This window comes from Pongo pygmaeus, chromosome 2 (assembly GCF_028885625.2).
Source record: "Pongo pygmaeus isolate AG05252 chromosome 2, NHGRI_mPonPyg2-v2.0_pri, whole genome shotgun sequence".
Lineage (NCBI taxonomy): Eukaryota > Metazoa > Chordata > Mammalia > Primates > Hominidae > Pongo > Pongo pygmaeus.
This window is the reverse complement of record NC_085930.1, coordinates 34,420,879-34,443,503: the sequence shown is the minus strand read 5'-3', so window position 1 is coordinate 34,443,503 and position 22,625 is coordinate 34,420,879. Positions and strand designations below refer to the sequence as shown.

General features: G+C 41.2%; 2 protein-coding genes across 32 annotated transcripts in view; both read right to left on the bottom strand.

Annotated features, from left to right (window-relative positions):
• Positions 1–3,413: 3,413 nt before the first annotated feature.
• On the bottom strand, positions 3,414–15,048 carry NFKBIZ (NFKB inhibitor zeta). 2 transcript variants are annotated; one of them, XM_054480304.2, is made up of 12 exons: positions 14,559–15,048; positions 12,256–12,395; positions 11,713–11,743; positions 11,492–11,595; positions 10,618–11,390; positions 9,786–9,891; positions 9,261–9,407; positions 9,012–9,075; positions 8,562–8,731; positions 7,278–7,388; positions 6,979–7,146; positions 3,414–5,117 (listed from the first exon to the last, which is right to left on the bottom strand). In XM_054480304.2, the coding sequence occupies exons 1-12, from the start codon at positions 14,845–14,847 to the stop codon at positions 5,064–5,066; spliced, it is 2,157 nt and encodes a 718-aa protein (XP_054336279.1). In that variant the 5' UTR covers positions 14,848–15,048; the 3' UTR covers positions 3,414–5,063. The 2 variants fall into 2 exon arrangements, with proteins under 2 accessions (XP_054336279.1, XP_063517626.1); XM_063661556.1 differs by having other exon boundaries at positions 3,414–7,146; positions 14,559–14,956.
• The window catches only part of NXPE3 (neurexophilin and PC-esterase domain family member 3), a 72,605-nt gene continuing 61,870 nt past the window's right edge, over positions 11,891–22,625 (bottom strand). For all 30 annotated transcript variants that reach the window (XM_054480315.2, XM_054480313.2, XM_063661571.1 and 27 more), the window contains one exon: positions 11,891–21,794. The gene's annotated coding sequence lies outside the window, so the exon portion shown is untranslated. The remainder of the gene's footprint in view (positions 21,795–22,625) is intronic.

Below are 22,625 nucleotides of genomic sequence, written 5' to 3'. Positions count from 1 at the left end.
GACACTGGAGTTATATTGCCACAAGGCAAGGAACACCTGGAGTCACTAGAAGCTGGACTAGAAGGCATGAATTCCACCTAGAGCCTTTGGAGGGCACATGGTTCTGCCAACACCTTGGTTTCAGAATTCTGGCCTCCAGAACTGTGACAAAATGAATTTCTCCGAGTTAAGCCACCAAGTTTGTGGTTATTTGTTAGACAGTCCTAGGAAACTAATATACTTGAGAAACAAACACCAGAATCACCTTAGAAAAGTGATTTCTGAAAGCAGGAAAAAAAAAAAAAGGTGACTTATGATTCTATCTTCAAAGCTAGTTTCTATACCATAGGATCCAACGTGCCTGGCACACTGCACATCTTCATCAGTTGCTACTTCATCCCCATACGCATTCCAGAAACCCATTCTGTTACCACCATATGGCTACTCCCCAACCACAGCTACTCTCCAAAGTCTGCATTTCCTAATTAATATAGACTAAAACTGCACTAGAATCACCACATATAACCCGCCAGAAGCCCTGAAAACCCTGGAGATTCTGATTCAGGAAGCCTGGGGTGGGGCCTAGGTATTTGCATGTTTAACAAGCTTCACATAAGATACTAATGTTGACCAAACACTGAAACCTTGAACCTAGGGCACTCAGCAGCTGCACTATCTCATCCCCAAATCCTCTTGAGCTGACAGGCAAGGGGAATGGTGTGATGGAGAGAGCAGGGACGACAGGCCAGAGGACAAGGAGTACAAAGAAGAAAGCAAGACACATTTTGAGAGGAATCTACAATCAGCTGGGCATGATGGCTCATGCCTGTAATCCCAGCACTTTGGGAGGCTGAGGTGGGCAGATCGGTTGAGATCAGGAGTTCGAGACCAGCCTGGCCAACATGGTGAAACCCCATCTCTATTAAAAATACAAAAACATTAGCCAGGTGTGCTGGTGCGTGCCTGTAATTTCAGCTACTCAGGAGGCTGAGGTACAAGAATTGCTTGAACCTGGGAGGTGGAGGCCGCAGTGCGCCAAGATCTTGCCACTGACTCCAGCCTGGGCGACACAGCGAGACTCCGTCTCAAAAAAAACACACACACAAACAAAAACAACCAATCTTACTCCTCCTAGAAATGTGCCACCCATGCAATGTTTCTGGGTCTGCAGACTCCAAAGGCTTGAAGCATAAAAGTACTGGATTAAGTCATAAACCGTATGTAGAAAATAAAAATATTTATACACTGAAGAATAAAATATGCCAAGAAAAAAAAAATTTTTACAAAGGCTTGAAATTAAATTCAACTTAGGAACTATTTATTGAATGTCTACAATGTGTCAGATACTGTGCTAGGTGCAGGGCCTCTGACGACTAATACGGCAGTGTCTCCCCTTCTCTCACAGATTAATCCAGGGCACCAGCAGGTACAGCCAAAACCTAATAGCATGGTTACAAGTAATCTCAAACCTTGTACCCAGGCCTGATCTCAGAGAAACATCACAAACTTAGCCAGTGACTGAAGCTGATTTCTCTCTGAGGTCATATTCAATACAGAACTGAGGTTATCAGAAAATGGAAGTTAGTGGCAGTATGTTTAAGTTGACATTTGTTAAAAAGTCAGAGACATTTGAGGAAATTTTCCTGTCCTAATTAAGTAAAAATATAGAAAGGATATTAAATGTTACTGATTTGACTAACAAATTGAGCTGGAAGATTTGGTCTCTGACTCTTGTAGGGATTCCTTAGTCAATATCAAACTACAGCACTAACAGTCCTTTGCAAAGACAGACTGCCTGATTTTTTTCTTTAATGAGTCCAACTATGCCCATGCCCATTTTCATTAACATATCATCCAAGTCACTGTGAAATCGTGGCAGAAATTCAGAACCATGATAGTCAATAATTCATTAGTAATTAATAGTATAACTCTGGCTCAAAACATCACCTCCCCCAACAAAACCAGTGACTCTAACCAGGATTGGCATACATTCGTTCACTCAACCAATATTTTATGAACTATTTCCATGTGCCAGGCACTGTGCTAGGCACTTAAGTTGCAGCAACGAGCACACAGTCTTGGCTTCTGTGAGGCTTTAAGATGTATTCAATCAAGAGCCATTTCCCATATTCCTGTGGCAGATATTACGCATCAATCACAGCAAACTCTCCTGACAAGCCTCTACGAGCCTGAGGATCTTTCTCAACTTGATACTTGAGAATATTACCAGTCAGAGGTGGAACACAAGATGAACCTTATTGGCCACTCCAGAGTCTAACTATATTAAAACCACCTGCTATTCCCACAGACGCCTATGCCTTGGTTCATGCTGTTTGTTTCTTTCATCTGCCTCTCCTCCCTTTATATGAACATCCAAATCAACTATTCAGAAGATACAGTTCAAATGCTCTATCTTGAATCCTCCCCAGTCAGAAAGAAATGTCCCTTCTGAATCTCTAACTTCTTCCTTTTTTAATGCTATTTAACATAGTTTACCTAATAAAGTACATGCCATGTCTCTCACGTAAACATCTTAAGGCTAAGAAATGTCTTATATGTCTTAGCCTCAAATTATTTACATCTTTGCATGCGCGCGCACACACACACACACACACACACACACACACAAACATACTTGCTAGATACTGGTTCAACTATGAGAGAATTTGGGATTAAGAGAGAACATAGAAGCTCACTTGGGTAAAGCTCACTGTAGAGCTATGTTCAGTGGGAGTACATCATTTCTGCTGTTCTGGTTAACAGGTTGCATTTGCAAAGCAAATTACCCAAGATTTTGTTATATGAAAGAAGAAAAATATTTATGTGCAGAAATGAAACTAAAGTGGATTCTTGTGAGTCATGGTCTTCTGAAGGTTGTGAAGCCCCAAATATTGTACACAGCATTTGTGTGTACACATATATTTGCATTTTCCAGGGAAAGGATTCATAGCTTTCACCAGATTCTCAAAACAGCTGTAAGAAATAGAATATATGTGCAGTACTTGTAATGACATACTGACAGATATTGATGTGTTTGTTCTCACACATGTCAAAATGGCTTGCTGGCAAAGGGAAGAACCTTTCCCAGGTTTACATCTCTCTAAGGATGATCCTGGTAATCTCCAAACTGTTATTCCTATGATTCACTGCTCCCACTTAGCTTTTTTTTTTTTATAGCATCTAAACATGTGAATGATCGACAGCATCTATTAAACTTCCATGATAATTTCAAAACCTAACTAACACACTTCTCCTAGTAAACTTAGCAAATAGATTTTGATGTTAAATCTTGTATACTTTCAGGAAACATGTTCTCCAAAAAACCCAAATTAACATAAATTAACTAACTCAAAGGTATTTAAAATCGTCAACAGTACTTTTTCTATCTAGGGAAATAAGGCACTAGGAAAAGAAAATGCATGTAAGACAAATAATATTAGTGAATTAGTTTATTTAAAACCATCAGTTTTTCCAATGTGAATGGACTGGTTCATATCACACCATATTTACAGATACAAGGTGATTATAACTAACATGTCTACAAGACATACTGGGTCAAACAATGTGATCAATCCAAAGGGTATCTTTTTAAAAAGAATTTAAGTATTCAGCTGCAAAGATAAGTTAGTCACTAATGAGATTTCTTTTTTTTAAAAAAAAAAGGTTTTTAATGAGTCAAATTTATTAGAAAAACGTAGTGTGTAATCAAAGCCAAATGCATTCCTCAGGCACGCCAGCGGCAAGCAAAATAATGTTAATAGAACGTTATTAAAAAATAAAACTTTTTCTGAATGATATATAGAAAATATCATGGCACATTATCATCATTTGACAATAGAAAACAGGAAGACATGTTTCAATATTGACTTTTTGTTGTTTCTATAAAGGTAAAAAAACAAAAATTTCAACAGAACACATAAATTAGAAATTCTAGAGGGTAAGCCATCAAGAGGTGTTCTCTTCCATGCAATTGCCAGCCGGGCATGGTGGCTCACTCCTGTAATCCCAGCATTTTGGGAGGCTAAGGCAGGCAGATGGCATGAGCTCAGGAGTTCAAGACCAGACTGGGCAAGGTGGCAAGATCCTGCCTCTACAAAAAATAAAAAATTAGCCAGGCGAGGGGTGCACACCTGTAGTCCCAGCTACTCAGAAGGCTCAGGCAGGAGGATCACTTGAGCCCAGGTCAAAGCTGAAGTGAGCCAAGATCACGCCACTGCACTCCAGCCTGGGTGCCAGAGCAAGACCCTGTCTCCGGAGAAAAAAAGAAAAAAGCATGCAATTCCCTACAAATAATGTCTAATTTCAATGCATGAGAAAAAGCATCTTTACAATTCAAATATATCTTTCAGCCAGTAAAGGAACAACTCCGTAACTCCCCATCTGCTTTATCTACAAAGACTTAGTGATTACACAATAAAAACTCCTTAGAATTGTAAAAAATTTTTTAAATAGCAACAATTCACTTGTTCTTTTCTATTTTATTGACTTATACATTTCAAATATGACGACCATGTTAATGACCAAGTATGTACAATATTTTTAAGGACAAAAATAACATATACAGTTTGCAAAGATCAAATTCTAACCATGGACACCTTTCATCTAGTCCAATGACTGAAGCCTGTCCAATGCCAGTAACTCCCAGGGACTGCATAAGGCCAAATGAAGCCTCAATGCTGTATTTACCTTTTCCTTTCACATGCTTTCATTTTTCTTAAAGAAACATTTACAATTTACCTGCTTTGAAACTGTCAATAGCTATATTAATAATGTTTTGTGCCACAAATTAAAGTCCTTTCCTATTCAAAAGCTACTGTTAATTGGAGGCAATGTTACCATTGAGATCAAATTCAGATGTCTAGATCCCAGATACCTGGGTAGGAAATATGCAAATCTGCCAAGAGAAATTAGATATTTGTCTTCTTTTCTTTTAATATAACCCACTATATAATAGTGAACTAAATATGTTTGTTTCATAGAAACAACTTACATTTGCCAATATAAGGCAAATGGTCTATGTACAGATACATCAGGACTGCCTAACTGACAGTGAGTGTTGCTAGCCAGGCTCCAAGCTAATGGAGCTAATACGGTGGAGCTCTCTGCTGAATGGACTTTCCCTTCAGGATACGTCGGATCTGGAAGAGAAACACATAAAATTTGTGAGGTTTATTTCTTGTGGCCAATGTGGTGTATTTCTTTCTGAGTTTCATTCCTTTCTTATACAATCGACACTACTCCTATTAATTTGTAAGTATACGAAGAAATACACACAACACTTCTCAAGATTTTGAGGTGACTTTTAAAAATACTAAACTCCTTTTAAAGCTTATTTCAGATCTCTTATAATAATCTTTGGGTTCAAGAAAGTAAAACATCTCCATTAAAAATTATCTGAAGTTGAAAATCTCCATAAACTTAACACCTATATTCTTTTCCTAATCTTTACTCTTGCTATTTGTGAGAACATTTAATATAAGGCAGTAATTAAGGCATATTATAATATCTCACTTATCTTAAAGTCAGCCTCAACTAACCGGAACACAAAACCCACATTTTATGATACACACACAAGTAAATCCTTAACACCATTCAAGTCAAAACCGCTGTCATGATATCCAAGTATTAAAGCATCTACATGTAACTTCATGGATCACAGAAAAGATCCCGGCTCATTCAGAGTGATTCATTTTATATCCCAGTCTGACAAATTTTATTTTCTATCTCTCAGCCTCTAGCAGATTAGAAGCAACAATTTAGAAGAAAGGAGACTGGGGTAGGGGATACAACTGATAGCTGCTACAAGGAAACACAGGACCATAGAATGATGATAAAAGCCAGGGAAAAGAGCCTCTACCTGCCCAACACACACAAAATACCAAAGCAAAAAGGAGATGATCTGAGAACATTTAATGAAGAGTTAAATGGCTTAAGACCTCAATAATCCCTGAGAGCATAGTTATATGACTGCACACCACAAACAGTGAAGTAGAAGCAAATACTGGGCTTAGGACTCTGCCTTTTACAAGTTAATGATGGTTCTGGTCCTTGGAACCTCTCTGTATATCAATTTTCTCAGTTGAAACTTGAAACTTGCAAAGTTCTTCTAACTATTAAATGATATACATGAAAACTTTTTACAAACTATGGAAAGATTCTTTCTAAATTACAAAGAGCTCTATAAATAGGGGCTACTATAACGTCATGGTCATAATGACAGCTCAGAATCAAAGAAAAAGCTAAACTGCATTCCACATATTTTATTTTGTGATTAGTAAAGTATGTAATGACCTACCCACAGCCACAATCCCCCTCATTCCTCCCAGGAAAAGAGTTCCATCAAAAACATTTTAAGTTCTTGAAAGAATAAGTTCTTGTTATCTAAAAAGTTTACTCATGAAACTATTCAATCCTCAATGATAATATATAACCATATTTGATGAGTAAAGCATTAATTCTGTTTAAAGTACAAAATATTTCTAGGTTTGAAATTACATAAGTAATTTTTCCATTTTTTGTTCAGTATCACTTCGCAGACAGAAATAATTCTAACTATTGATGTTCACTGAGCTCTTACTCTGTAGCTGGGACTATTGTGAGCACTCCACATATAACAACTCAATTAATATCCACAATATTTGAAGGCTCATACCTTACAAGACTAAGATTCTCTTTCCTTGGTATCTGCAGGAACCTTGGTACCTTCTCTTTCCGAACCTTAAACCAGTCTGACTTACTCTAACCCTAAGTGTGTGTCACAGAATACTACCTGACCTCTAAACATTTTGAGTCTATGGATAAACCCTCAAATTTCTTAATTTGCTCTGTTTCCAAAGGAAGAGTAACTCCACAACGCTATGACGGCTACCGTGAGACACAGACACTGATAGAGACCACCTGAAGAGCAACAGCTGGCCTTCGCCCTGCACAGCCTCATCTCCCTTTATGTTTCAGACTGGAGTGCCAAAAAGTACTTCCTCTCCCTCCTGTGCCTCTCACCTGTTCTCCCACAGGGCCATCGGGAACCAAATGCACTGGCTGTTCGTTCTCCAAGTTCCGAGTACTTGGGTCTGCTCCCTTCCTCATCAACAGGCGGACGGCATCTAATTGTGTCAACCGATACTGCAGGCTGGCAGCAACATGGAGGGCAGTGTTGCCATTGTAAGCCTGAAGACAAAAAAATGAATTACCAGACATCAGGAAGGGGGAAATTTCATGAAAGGAGCTCAAAAACTTTGAGAGGGTCTACAGAAGGCCATTCCAACTCTGGTGTGGTTATTAAAGCTTTCTAAAAGTACCTTTGCATTCACAAAAGACAGGCAACTGGGCAGCTCCAAAAAGAGGCGAATGAGTTCCAGATTTGCTTCTTCAGCTGCCAAATGCAGGGCTGTGCGGCCACTTTTGCGATCCTTGTCAAAGGCAAGAGGGAAGAAGAAAAAAAAGAAAATCCAGATACCATGCCTCAGAATACACTTCTCACCCAGTCTCTTGAATGTCTGATTCAGCTTCAGAGACTCACTTTGAATGCTCCCTTCTCCACAATGCCTTGCTTAATCCCAAGCTAAATGGAATCTTTCATTCCACTTACATATCCTATTAATTTGCCTATATGCCTCTTGTCACAATGTACCTTTTCATACAGAGTGGCCATAAAATGTAGAAAAATAAATATTTTTAAATCCTATGTCATAACATATCAGTAAACCATTTATTATGTATTCACCTGCATTTCTAGACTTGGTAGCCTCCCTGTAGAGTTATATTTAGCTATATCTCTCACCTCTTTTACTAGTCAGTAAGCCTCAAGGGTCCAAACGGTTTATGACTTAGGCATTTTTCCCCCGTATACTCAGTGAATAAAACCAAAATTTTAAAAGAATAAACTATTTTCCAGCTTAAAAACCAGAAGATGAATTCCACATCCTACAACAATGAAGAAACCCTTACAAAAAGCACTACCTTTATTCTCAGTGTATGAAAATGGAAGCCAAAATGACAATATCAATTTCAAGCATTTTCTTTACCTTTCAAGACTATTTATTTTATACCTAAATGACCTTTTGGATAATAATTCATGGATTTAAAGCAAATCAAGAAAATACATGAAATGATCTGTTAAAATCTGGGCTTCTTGGCCGGGCGTGGTGGCTCACGCCTGTAATCCCAGCACTTTGGGAGGCCGAGGCGGGCAGATCACGAGGTCAGGAGATCGAGACCATCCTGGCTAACACAGTGAAACCCCGTTTCTACTAAAAATACAAAAAATTAGCTGGGTGTGGTGGTGGGCGCCTGTAGTCCCAGCTACTCGGGAGGCTGAGGCAGGAGAATCGCTTGAACCAGGGAGTCGGAGGTTGCAGTGAGCCGAGATCGCACCACTGCATTCCAGCCTGGGTGACACAGTGAGACTCCGTCTCAAAAAAAAAAAAAAAAAAATCTAGGCTTCTTAACCACCCATACATTGCTACTCACACCATTAATTTCAAAAAAAAAAGAAGGAAGTTTGAATCTGTACTTGGAAGTAAGGTCTTTTGCTATAACCAGTTTCTTCCCTACCCCATCTTAAACCTTTTCTGTGAATTTACCTTCGCTTCCACCGCTGCTCCCATTTGAATTAGGCACTTAATGGTATCAACCAGACTCTTATTCTTCAGTAAAAGCTCCTGAACTTCAGGTGAATGAGGCTGTTGATTTCTCTGGAGTTCATGGACCACAGCATTGTGGGCTATGACTGCACAGTGAAGGGGAGTCAGGCCTAGAAGAAAAGTATAATCAAGCAGTGGTCGAGCATCCCATCAGGTCTTTGGTCCTTCTATAATGACAAATGTTGAAGATGGCCTCTAACTTAAACTACAAATGGGCTCCACAAGAACTAGTAAGGTAATCTGAATATAGTCTCTTTTTGGGTCTAATTTTACCTACAGAATATTTTAGCTTTAATTACCTTCCTTCTTAGTATGATACTTAGCACCCTTAGACCTTATGGGTCCCCCTCTCTAAGTGGCTCTGAATCTAATAAAGTTTCAGTTGCTTACCATCATAGTTAGTTGCCTCAAGATCCACAAACTGATTACTTCCCACTGCTCCCTTCTGAATCGCCTGCAGATTTTAAAAACAGACATCGTTAGCAACACAAGCTGCGCATATACCTATTAGAATCCCCAAGAAATGAATAAGTTAACTCAAAATAGATTATTGCAACAGGCAACCTATATCCAACTTCTAATATCCAACTCTATCTCTCTGGCCTTGCAATGATGGAAACCTGGTTTGCTGCCTCTTACCTGAAGCACCTGGGAGTGGCCCTTCTCAGCACAGACATGCAGAGGTGTTCTTCCCCAGCAGTCTGTGGTGTTCACCTGTGCCCCAATGTTCACCAGATCCTGCACAATGAGATGCTGATTGGCAGCCACTGCCACCTGAAAGGCACTCTGTGGATATCCAGAGGAAAAAAGATATTTTAAACATACAATGTTATCATAACAAGGAATATGAAACTAAACTATGACTGAGGGAAAAACCCACATAGAGAAAATAAATCCTTTGAATAAGCAATCAGATACTGTGAGACAAGGAAACTAAAGTAAGCCTAGGGTGTGGCTTTATTACTCTCTGTGTTTGGTCAAACAGCTACAAAGTTAACGTTAATAACTTCAAGGTTGATGGCAGCAAAAAGTCAACATCTCAAAGTTAATATTAACTAAACTCTCTTGATCTTGAGCTCTAAGATGATCTACACATAAGGCTGGTCATCATTCACTTCACCATGACCCCCTCTTTGCCATTTCAGACTCTGTCAAGGTCCTCACCTGTCCATTGTGCTCTTTAATATCCAGCATGTGAAGTGCATTCATCTTTCTTGCAAGAACATAGGAAAGTGCCCTTCTCCCTTGGGCAACAGCAATATGAAGGAACCTGGGGAACATGGAAAGGAAAGCGGGTGAATTACTTCTGATTTCACTAAGTTGTTCTTTTGAAAAAAAAAAAAAATCTTCCTTTAGCCCCCTTTTTATATATTGGTACACTCAAATGAAACATTACAAAGCATAATTTGTCTTTTCTGCTACACTGATAATACACCCCAGTTGGAACAGGATGGGTTAGGCTATCAGAAATAAGAAAAAGAAGAATGTCAATCACCATGCTGATCACCTTAAATCTATTATTTTTAATACTCATAAAACCCATATACAAGAGGTATTATCATTTTACACGTCAAGGAACTGAGACATAAGGAGGTTAAATAATTTGCCCAAGGCCACAAAGGCATCAGGACAGATTAACATCAATCTACAAACCAACTCACAGTTTATCCCTAATCATGATCTAATTGTTTCTGTTCTACAGACATAGTCTACGCTGGTCTTCCAAACTCAATTAATCAAGAAGATACAGATATTTTTATCAATTTAGAACAGATTATTTGTTCAGCCAAAAAAATTTTTTGAAGGAAAACCCTTTCTTGACATACTAGCTATCACTGAGTGGCGGTTTCTATCTACACTAGTCATCTTGGTTAGCCAACCACTAACTAAGGTATACCTTGGTAAACCCTAGAAAAATTATATCCTAGAAAAATTATATGCTCACTAGTCCAACAAGTGTGGCTTACTTAAGAACATGAGATAAAAGGATACTCACGTGTCACCATCTGCATCCTTTGAAAGAAACTGGTCTTGGGAAATATTTGCCAATTTGCTTTCTTCCTGCTCCACTTGCCACTGAAAAAGTGATTTCCCTAACTGTGTGGTGTTCATTGGATTTCCCATGTTTGAGAATGGCAGTGAAGTGTTTGAAGAGTCAGAGGCCATCTCGTGCCCCGCCATGGCCTCACAGGCGCTGTTGGGCATCATGCTGAAGCTGTGCAAGTGAGCATCATTTTGCTGCTGAACACTGGAGGAAGTCTGCATGGGATTAGCAATATTCTCAGATTCCCTGTGATCATCAAGAAGGGAAACTAAGCTTTGGTTTGGGCAAAACTGTGATTCTTGACCATCAAAGAGGTTTGGTTCGTAAGCAGGGGACTGGGGAGGTATGGGAAAAGGACTGTATTCCAGAGTTGGTTTGTGGGTGTAGTGTGGCTGCTGCTTTACGTGCTGGTTCTGTGGAGAATACTGGTACAGGGAAGCCTGGTCTATCATTTGTTGGGAACCCCTGACTTGGAATGGTTGGCATTTCTGAGGTGGAGAAAAGACCTGCCCTCCATGGAAGTCCTGACACTGCTCTGCAGGGGAGCTCTGAGGGACCACCACAGGGTTCATCCAGCTAACTTGAACTGTGTTCAGGGAAACGGGGCTGCATTCATTCTTAATGTTGATAATGTTCTGAAGCAGATCAGCACTGCTGTCCTGTTTGGGTTCATTGAGATGAACATCTTCCATGCTCTCCCCAGGCGTTGGTGTTTGAGGTGGTGTCTGGAAAGAAGGAAAATGCAACTTGCACACTCACTTCCTTCTAAAATTATCCCAGGAATAATTTCCAAAGGATAGTCAGAGGAAAATGGTGAGATACTTACCAAAAATTGGGAGTGCAACAGAGCTGGCCTTTTGCAAGCTGGTCCATCAGACAACGAATCAGACCCTTTCCTTTTCCCACTGTATGATACTGTGTTCTTCAATTCTGTACCCAAAGGAATACAGCCTCTGTCATCATTTTATTTTATAAATGTTACCCATAATTACACTCTATTATTTACTCCAAAGCCCCGAAAAAATTACAAATACAAGTAACTCTTACCTCTGAACTGTTCTATGTTCACACCTTGTGGCTATAAAGAAAAAAGTTTCCAATTTAGTGTATACCAAATGACTTCCTCTTAATATACATCAATAAGTAGGCTTATCTCTACCACCCTTTATAGCTTACCATAAATCTCTGATATGGTTTTTCTATCAATATTTATTTTCTATGTCAATTTTTATTCTATCTTGCAACTTCCTCATTTTCACTTTCACCTTAGCTCAATGCAGGTCAAGATGAAATTAATAAGACCATTTGATTTTTCCCTTTCTAGTTAAAATGTTCCATTTCGGTTGAGTCTCTGAACTTGTCTTCATTTATTCATTCTTTAAGTTTCTCTTGCCCACCTACCAGGTGTCTGGCACTGGCCTAAGTAGGATACAACAGACCAGACAAATATGGTCTCTGTCCTATGGACTTTGTCATCTATGAAAAATTTCAAGTGACTTACTTGATGACTGGACCTAGGTCATCATAATAACCCTGACAGACTAACCCCTCTCCCCAACTCTATACTCGAAACAGAAAAATAGATGTCACCTTAAAATCATCCACAGCTTGGCCAGAAGCCTTCTGTTTATGACTTCGGATGTGCAACAGGAGTTCCTTCACCGAGTTCTTTACCCGAACACCTTGAAAGGGGCCTCTCTGCTGCCTGCCAACCCCCATATGGGGCTCAACTGTTCAGAAGAAAACAAAACATATTCCTGGTTAAATATCTTCACAGACATAAACGTTAATAATCCCAAAAGTATAGCTGTTGCCTAATGTATAAAGTCCCCAAGCAGCAGATTGCAAAACTTTTCCAACTTGCTCTGGTCAATCAATGGCCTTGTGAGTCCCGAGCTCTGCTCAAGGGTCCTAAGTTGCCTGATACCTTTCCCTACTGGGTACCCTAAGAAATTAAAGTTCATAAAAATTTGGTCAAGGATCCTCAGAGCCAATAGGTAAACCCAAATTAAGCCTCTCTATCTCTCAGCTCTAACCACCCATGAGAGTGGATCACATTTTTTTCTCAGCCCTAACCACCCATGAGAATGGATCACAGATTTTGCCATCCTGACTCTCATAGTTCTATAATTATTCTTGACTTATGGAAAAACTTTGGGGAGCAAGTGATAAATGATGCACTTTTAGCTTTTTAAACCAATGGTTTTATGTTCACATAGAAATTTTAAAGTCTATCAATTCCGCTTACCTAAGAAGGCACAAAACAACTTCTTTCAAAGATCTCAATGTACCAAAACCTGACAATTAACAATGTCTTAGACTTATGTCTTATTATTTCCTTCAATTCAACTGTGCCAAAAAAGCTGCTTAAATTTACTGAGCTTAAACACATTTCTATATATGCACACAGGATTTCCCCTCATTGACTGTTTTTGGAATTACTTACACAGGTCTTCTAAGTAAAAAGGAAATATGCTTGTTTCACTTTTAAACTTTGAAATACACTTTAGCATTTGGTATACAAGTACAGTACTCCACTTCTGATCACTATTATGTCACAACCTCTTAGTATGTGTGTTGAACACAAATTCACAAAGTCAGGAAATGAATAATTCAGCCGCTCCATCAAGTGTACAAAAATAAAATGGGGCAAGAAACAACGCGTAATTTGAACATATGTATCTATCATAAATACATGAGATAAACAGTTCAACGATAGGGTAAGTGAAACATTAGTTGGCTTTATTTTTAAGTTTAGGGATTTCAAGATACCAGAATTGCCAGAATCTAACACAGCATTTTTCTGGAATGACAGCAGTTAATAATCCAACGTCACAGAGAGAAAAAAATGCAGTTTCAGAAATCCCCTGTGGCTGTGTGGTAAACCAAGGGACCAGCAAAACAGTTTCAGCCAGATGAAGGCCAAATGGGAAAGAAAAGGTCCTAAACACACATTCTTTCTGGATCTGCTACACAGTGGTCTAAATCGCTTTTCGCATGATTTTAAATGACTTAAAATGAAAATGAGAAATCACTTTTTAAAATAAATCACAACCAAAACAGGAGTGGCTAAGAGTGGGAAACACCGGAAAGAGACGTTCTTTAAAATCATGCTAATTACTCTCAACGTTCAATTATCGAGGCGTTTTTCTAGCCTACCCACAGGGGCATCCTGTTTTCCCCCAAATTATGCAACTCGGTTCACTAAGAAAGGAAACCAATTCGCAGCCGATGAAAGATAACATTACGTCTTTCTCTGCTAGATATGGCTTATCCATTTTTTTTAAGGCACACACAACAAAAACAAGACCGCAAAAATTCCAGGCAGACTTCCGAAACTCGCCAAACTAAAGGCATAACTTGAGTTGGTTTTCAGCCCGGCTTCACCTTGGTAACAGCAGTTTCCTTTTCTTTGACGGTGAAGTCTTTTTACTGAAAAATTCCATAAAAACTGAGAAATAAGTCATGACCTTTAACGCAATTCCCAAACCCTTATCCTCTGCTACAGCTTTTCACTAAAACAGTCACAAGAAGAAAATTACACCTACATCAGACCCCAAATCTCACCATAGTATATTAATTATGACTCAACAAAGCTGCCTCTTAGAGAGCGAGCGATCTCCTGGGCACTCGCCCGGCAGTCAGAGCTCGGCTGAGCGGTTTCTGAAGCCCCGAGGCCCGCGGGAGGGCGCCGGTTCCGCGGGCCGGCGAAGAGCGTGTAGGTCAGGCAGGCGCCCGGCCCGGGCAAGGCGGGGAGTGGTAATTGATGGCTAAGGTGCGTACGTCCTGGCTCTAAGGAGGGCGCAGGGGCCACCCTCCATCTGGGGAGTCCCGCTCCCAACCTCCTAGGCGTGCGCGCCCCAAGTACGCAGCGGTGCGGGGCCGACGGGTACCTGGCTGGCGCTCGGCGCGGGCGCAGCCTCTCGACCGGGACTCCACGGCGCCGCAGGAGGACACCGACGAGGCAGAGGAGAAGTCGGAGGAGTCGGAGCCGGGCGAGCCGGGCGCCGAGGGGCCCGAGACCGAGCAGCTGGCGTCGCAGGCGCCCGGGGCGGCGGCGGGCGGCGACGCGCCGTAGAAGTAGCTCAGGTTGAGCGGGCTGGTCATGAGGCCGCAGCCGCCCGCCGCGTCCCGCAGCCCCTCTCCGCCGCGGCTGTCGTCCAGCAGTTTGTCCACAATCATGCTCCCAGGCTGGGCGCTCGGGGACCCCGACACCTGCGCCACCGGCTCGCTGCGCGCGGCTGCCTCCTGGGCGGGCTCAGGGAGCTGTCGGCGGGCGGACGGCGCGGGCCGGTACGGGCGCGGCGCGGGCCTGCCAGGGTATTTAACCGGCCGCCGCGCTCGCCGACCTCCCCGGCGCCCGGCCCGGCCATTGGCGGTGCCCGGGCCGCCTCCCAGCCCCTCCTCCGGATGCGTCCGATTTCCAGTAAAATGTACAGGATGAGGCAATGCGCCCTCCGCCCTCGCCCCGCCCGCCCGGCTCCGCCCAGACCGACCAGTTGTTTGCCTGTACTTCACCTGGAAACCCCGACAGCGCGCGGCCTCCCGCCTCCCGCCTCCCGCCTCCCGCCTCCGGGACCCCGTCCCTCGCCCGGGCCATCCCTGCCCTCTAGGCCCCCGCCGGGCCTGGGCGCTCGGGGAGAGGGCGCGCGGCGCAGGGCTGGGCCTGCAGAGGGAGGCGGGAGTCAGTGGAGGGAACCGGTCGGCCTGGTTCTTGGGGACTGGCAAGTCCTGGAAGGAGCGCGCCCCGCACCCCTCTGCCTGCCCCGGCGCGGCAAGCTGTTAGCCCAGTTAAGGCATCTCTGGAAGGTTCTTAAGGGCCTGTCTCCTCCGGCGCCCCAGCGTAGCCTCCCTTCTCAAACATAGCGTTTGTCGACGTTTTTAGGCAACATCCCGAACTGAAAGAGATGTTGGAGCATTTTTATGTTCTCAAATTATCTGCTGGGACGGAAATAATGTTTTAGGTGCAGCCATGAATAAAAAGTAATGCCACACTTCTGTATCCTTTAATACTAGAACAAAGCCATCTTAGCAAAATAATAAATACACAAACATGTAGGTGCTGTATTATATGTAGATGTAATTTTTAAAATTCTGCATAGCTTTACTTTGTATCTGATAAACTAACACAGTAATTTTGACCTTTCCTATCTTGAATACTTTTTTCCAATGGATTTATACAACTCTATTTGTTCGAGTCCAACTAGCAAAAAATGCGGGAATGATAAGGTTAAGTACACACATGCTATGTTTAAATAAACCGATTATGATTAAATAACACGAGGGATACAAAGTTCAGTGAGCCACCTAAAAAGAGAAACAACAGGTCTGGTAGAGGAAAAAGGAGGTCAGGAGGAAAATCTTTGCAGGGGTGGTGGCATTTAAGATAGGTCCTAAAGGAAGGGTGGGATTGGGGCCCACATCATTTACAGAAAGAACAAGAGCAAAGAATTAAGGAGAGGGTTCATATTAGAGTTAGAGTGTACAGTCCCCTTTTACGATTGTCAAGAGGAGATGACATTAAATATAAAAGATAACTTGGTGCCTTTGGGTGGAACACCTCCAGCAGCTGAGACACTGGAATTTTATTTAATAAACATTGAGAAAACATGAATTTTAGGTAGGCAAAATTAATCTGCAAGCAGTTGAGAGAAGATGAGGAGCCCAGAGGCCATTAGGATCCACTGCAGTAGCCCAGGAGAGAAATGACTGGGCACTGGAGCAGATACAGTGGGAAAGGAGAAAGTAAATGGACAGAAGGCAGAGCTGGGCAGCATTGCTAGGGCAGAACCCACAGGTCTGGCTCTTTTGGAGGTGGGGAGCAATGAAAGGGTCCCCAGTCAGGCCATGGCTTGGAGCCATGACCAGGTGAACAGGGCCACCAGCTCCAGATCACAAGGGATCACAGAGCGGAATGTTCGGGTTTTAGGACGAAGGGGGGGACACGATGAGTTTGGATTGTTACTCAGTATTAGTAGGTAGCATAAGACCCTGGTGGGGGTAGGTCCAAACTAAATACAGCCATACCCCACAAAATGATGTTTAAGTCAACAGTGAACTCCATGTACAATGGCGGTCCTGTAAGACTGTAATACCATATTTTTACTGTTTCTTTTCTATGTTTCCATATGTTTAGACAAATACCTCTGTGTTACAGTTGCCTACAGTGTTCAGTACAGTAACATGCTGTGCAGGTTTATAGACCAGGAGCAATAGACTATACCATACAGCCTAGGTGACTAGTAGGCTAGACTATCTAGGTTTGTGCAAGTACATTCCAGAATGTTCGAACAACGACAAAATCACTTAACGACACATTTCTCAGAATGTAGCTCCATCGTTAAGCAATGCATGACTGTATTTCCTTGTTTCTCACAAGTGTATTTCCCTAAAAATTCTTGCTGCCTCTCCCTCTAACTTTTTGATAACTTTAAAAAATAAATAAAGAAAAAAGAAAACAAATCCTTTGGTGTATCTGTGGAAAACACAAGACTTCAGTAATTGCAATTCCTTGGAAACCAAAGTCATTTAAAAGATGCTCCAAATAAGATGTTGAGTGTGATGGTTAATTTGATGTGTCAATTTGACTGGATTAAGGCATGCCCAGGCAGCTGGTAAAACATCATTTTGGGGTATGTCTGTGAGAGTGTTTCTGGCAGATATTTGCATTTGAATCAGTAGACACAGTAAAGAAGATCCCCCTTCGCCAATGTGGGCAGGCATCCTGCAATCCACTGAGGGCCAGAATAGAAGAAAAAGGCTGAAGCTATCTTCTTGAGCTGGGACATCCATCCTTTCCTACCCTTAGACATCAGCACTCCTGGTTCTTGGGCCTTCAGACTCTGACTAGGACTTACACTACCAGCTCACCTGGTTCTCAGGCCTTCAGGCTTGACCTCGAACTGCATCACCAGCTCTTCTGGTTCTTCAGCTTATGGATGGCAGATGGTGGGACTTCTTGACCTCCATAATTGTGTGAGCCAATCCTTCATAATAAATCTCTTTCTACATATTCATATGTACCCTATTGGTTCTGTTTTTCTGGAGAACCCTAATACGTTAGAGTTTCTCAATAAAATCTATTTGAATTTTGTTTTCTACCCACTAATATTTTATGTATAATAAAGGATTTAAATGCCCATTCAAATAAATCCATAGAAAGTAATTTTTTACAAAATTATCCTCCTGTTTTAGTTAATTATCTTCCCATTTTACATGAGATATGAAAATTCAAGCCACAAATTCATGGCCTCTGGAGAACTTCATCTAGACCAAGATGGTCAACAAAAGACTAATGTTTCAAAATGAAGTTTTCTGTGCAATGCCAAAGCAATAGTACTGTCTGACAAGACCACAACCCCCAATGCGCAGAAGCCCTCCCATACACATCAGAAAGTTAATATCGCTACAAAAAAATTTCAATGTACTTTGCTTTATGTAAATGTTGAAATACAAATTCAGTTTGCTCTATTAAGTCGAATGATAGGATGCTGCCATTGTTCTAATCAAATACGATTGAACACTCATGCGGTGGGAGACAGCCACCATGTTATGAGGACACTGTCTGGAAAAGTCAACTGAGGCCAACAGCCAGCACCGATATGCCCGCCATGTGAGTGAGCTACTTCGAAAGTAGAGTCTCCAGCCGCACATCGGGCCTTCAGATGACTGCAGCACTGGCCAACATCTTGACTATAGTCTTATGAGAGACTTTGAGCCAGAACCCTCAAAAACACTCAGAGATTTCTGATGCACAAAAACTGTATACGAAATATGGGGCCTTGAGAATTTGTCCAGTTATACTGCTCCATCGAAAGCAAAGAAGAGATTAAAATCTTCTAACTGACTCTGGAGCCTCATCTTTGCTTTAAAAAACGAGATTAGAGGATTCATTTCCTCCAGGCTCAGATGTACTGTCTCCAACTAAAGATACTGAAAAAGATGAAATGATACATCAGAGAGTTCTGTGACAACTCATAGAGGGGAGAAATCTAATCCAAAGCTACTGGAAGAAACTGTAAAGAAGAAATAAAAATATGAGAACGCTGTCTTTCCCCAGGCTTTATAAATGTTAATAATTTACCTTATTGTATCTTATGCAATAGAACATTTTTTAGTTTTATGGTGTCAATTAACATTGTAACACTATCTTGAGACCAATAATCCAGAGTTTCAAAAAAGGAACTGAGGGCTGGGCTGGGTGCAGTGGCTCACGCCTGTAATCCCAGCAATTTGGGAGGCCACGGCAGGAGGTATTGCTTGAGCCCAGAAGTTCAAGACCAGCCTGGGCAATATAACGAGACCCCATCTCTACATAAAATAAAAAGTTAAAAAATTAGCTGGGCATGGTGGCACATGCCTGTGGTCCCAGCTACTTGGGAGGCCGAAGTGGGAGGATCACTTGAGCCCAAGAAGTCAAGGCTGCAGTAGGCTATGATCATACAACTGTACTCCAGCCTGGATGACAGAGCGAGACCTTGTCTCAAAAAAAAAAAAAAAAAGGAATTGGATTCCAGTCCACCCAGGCTGGACTGCAGTGGCGCGATCTCGGATCACTGCAAGCTCCGCCTCCCGGGTTCACGCCATTCTCCTGCCTCAGCCTCCCGAGTAGCTGGGACTACAGGTGCCCGCCACCATGCCCGGCTAATTTTTTGTATCTTTAATAGAGACGGGCTTTCACCGTGTCAGCCAGGATGGTCTCAATCTCCTGATCTCATGATCTCCCGCTCCTCAGCCTCCCAAAGTGCTGAGATTACAGGCGTGAGCCACCGTGCCCAGCCACAATTGGATTTTTAAGTGTAGATGTAATGAACTTTTGAAAAGCCAAAGACAATTTGGAACAGCTTTTCAAACTTGAGATGAAAAAGCCAGTATCTTACAGGATAAGTTATTGTACTGCTTTGGCTGAAGAAATGAACATCATAGCTGAAAGACCAATAAAGCCTGGTAGAGTTTATTTTGCTGAATGCTTTCTAGATGAAAAGTCAACAAAAGAAATCACAGCACTGCCACTTTGCAACAACGCAGTAGCTCACTGAATTAAAGACTTAACTGCAAACTGGTTTTGTCTGCAGAATTGCGCTTTTGCCTTAGAAATGGATAGATCTACGGACTGTCTGGACTTGCTATTTTGGTTATATTCATTTCCAGCACCAGCCAGTCATCAAAGGTGTTTTATCTGAATTCATGACAACAAACACAAGGAATGCTGAAACATTTAAAATGTACAATAACTTTTCGAATCTCATCATTTATCCTGAAACAATTGTGTTTACATTTGAAATGATGGTACAAAAGCAATGGGTATAACTAATGGTGCCTTAAAACAAATCAAGGCAGTGGCAACAAAATGAACTAGTAATCATTGTATTCTTCACCACTGTCTACTTCCAGAAAGAAAAAGAATATAAAGCCAGTTTCACCTAAAAAGTCCTGGATGAAGCAGTAACAGTATTAATTGACTCTTGTATACATCATTTTAATATTTTATGTGGCAAAATGGGAAATATGCATAGAAGTTTGTGCTGCATCCTGAAATATGACAATTATCTCAAGGAAATGCACTTGTCTATTAGCTTGAACAATATGTTATTGCCATTTGTTCTAATCAAATACTGTTTGAGCTGTGAGTTGAACTGCCCTCTGTTTTTCATGGAACACCAATTATACTTGACTGACAAACTGTTTCAGACTCAGGTATTTGTCAGTTTTTGGTTTGGTTTGGTTTGGTTTTTTAATGAACAAAGTGAGCCTATCATGTCAAGGAAAATAACAGTATTTGTTGCCAATAATAAAATTCAAGTTTTTAAATAAAAATTACAATTTTGGGAAACTTCTGTTGGACACCTTGAGCTTGATAGCTTCCTAGTTCTAGAAGACTTTTTTGATGAGCCCAGTGGTGATGTGCTATTAACAAATGTGATTATTTTTTATATTATATAATGAAATGTGGCAACATTTAGAAAATTTACATAACTCAATTAACTAATAATTTCCAAATGAACAATACAAGACATTATAAAATCACAGATGGGTGAAAGAGCCATTCAAAGTGCGAGAGTGGCCAATGGATTTTAATGTATCAGAAGATAAAAAGTTCATTGATATGGTTTCAGGTTCCATCTTGCATCTCTCCTTTAAGGAACTACCACTTGTTTTGGTATAATATTAAATTAGAATATCCAAATTACCTGAAAAGACTATTAAGCTATTTCTTCCTTTTCCAACTACATGTGTGTATGAGACCAGATTTTCTTTATATTTTCACCAACATAACATATTGTGACACGTTTCTTTTTTAAGAGACAGGATTTCACTCTGTCACTCAGGCTGGAGTGCAATGGCATGATTATAGCTCATTGTAACCTCTAACTCCTGGGCTCAAGCTCTCCTCCCACCTCAGTCTCCCCAGTAGCTAGGACTACAGGCATGCCCCACCAGGCCTGGCTAATTTTTTTTATTTTTCATGTTTTGTAGAGATGGGGTCTGGCTGTGTTGCCTAGGCTTGTCTGGAACTCCTGGCTTCAAGTGATCCTCCCACCTCAGCCTCCCAAGTCACTAGGATTACAGGCATAAACCCCCACACCTGGTCAACTGCAACAAATTAAATGCAGAAGCAAATATGAAAATCTGTCTTTTGTAAAACCGGATGTTAAGAAATTTGCAAAGATGTGAAACAATACTGTTTTCACAAAGTTTTTTTTTTTTTTTTTTTTTTTTAGAAAATACAGTTTTTACAAATAAATTAGTAAGTAAAGATTTAAATAATTTTTAGGGATCGAATGTAGGCAATGTCCTATCAGTCAACTCAATAGTTCCAGATTGGACTCATAATTGTTGAACACCTCGTTCTGAAACCCTCCTCTCTTCTCCATCTCTAATTTCCACTATCCTAGACAGGCCTTTATCTCTTACCTGATGCAAATGATCACCCATCCAGCCTTGCCCACTTAAAACCCATCCTCCAGACTGCCATCAGCATGCCAATGGAATGCTGGAATGCCAGGAATTCTTCTAAGAACTCCTCCACACCAGGGCTGTTCAATCTTTTGGCTTCCCTGGGCCACAGCGGAAGAAGAATTGTCTTGGGCCACACATAAAATACACTAACACTAATGGCAGCTGATGAGCTAAAAAAAAAAAAAAGAAAAGAAAAAGAAAAAAAATCACAAAAGAATCTCATAATGTTTTAAGAGAGTTTATCAATTTGTGTTGGGCCACATTCAAAGCCGTCCTGGGCCACATGCAGCCCATGGGCCACAGGTTGGACAAGCTTGCTCTACACTATTTAAAAATCCTTCAGTGGCTCTCTACTGCTTTTAGCATGGAGTCCAATCTTCTTAGAATGACAGATGTCCAAGTCCTGCCTCCCTCACAAGCTTCATCTTCCTCATTACCTTCAGTAACACGAAACTGAGTATAGTTTCCCACAGCTCTTGCTGTTCTTCTCTCCTCTTCCTCAACCAAAATCTCATGCTCACTTAATACCCAACACTCACTCAAGACTCACTTAATATCTAACACTTCTGGAGCCTTTCCTGACCCTCCCTTCCTCCCCTGACCCCAACTCTCAACCCCACTTCTGGACTAAGGGCCCTTCCTCTCAGTCCCCACACAGACTTCTATCATAGCTCTTAGGATGTGCTAAAATTAACCATTTATGAGTCTGTCTCCTCTATTCCACTATAAGCTCCCAAGACATGTATCCCTTGTCAATAGCCAAGTACCTGTTAACTTAGTAGGTAGTTACTTGGTACATATTTAACTGGATGGTTGAAACAAGTGGAAATGCTTCCAAAATTATTTTATGTCAATACCGTACAGACATCAAAACAAATACTTTGGCCCCTTGAATTAGAATCTCCTCATTCTCTGCACTTGGATGATTATAAAACTATTTTCATCTATCTTGTAAATATAAAAACCCAGCTGCCTTTTGCCCAGAATTCTTTGCAAAGAAC

What these genes read in the sequence shown, in the direction of transcription:
- NFKBIZ (XM_063661556.1), bottom strand. Translation starts at nt 14,847, where the DNA reads ATGATTGTGGACAAACTGCTGGACGACAGCCGCGGCGGAGAGGGGCTG. An exon ending in GCCACTCCCAGGTGCTTCAG is followed by an intron (nt 9,076 to 9,260) that starts GTAAGAGGCAGC and finishes TAAAATCTGCAG; the next exon opens with GCGATTCAGAAGGGAGCAGT. An exon ending in TGTCTTTTGTGAATGCAAAG is followed by an intron (nt 7,147 to 7,277) that starts GTACTTTTAGAA and finishes TTTTGTCTTCAG; the next exon opens with GCTTACAATGGCAACACTGC.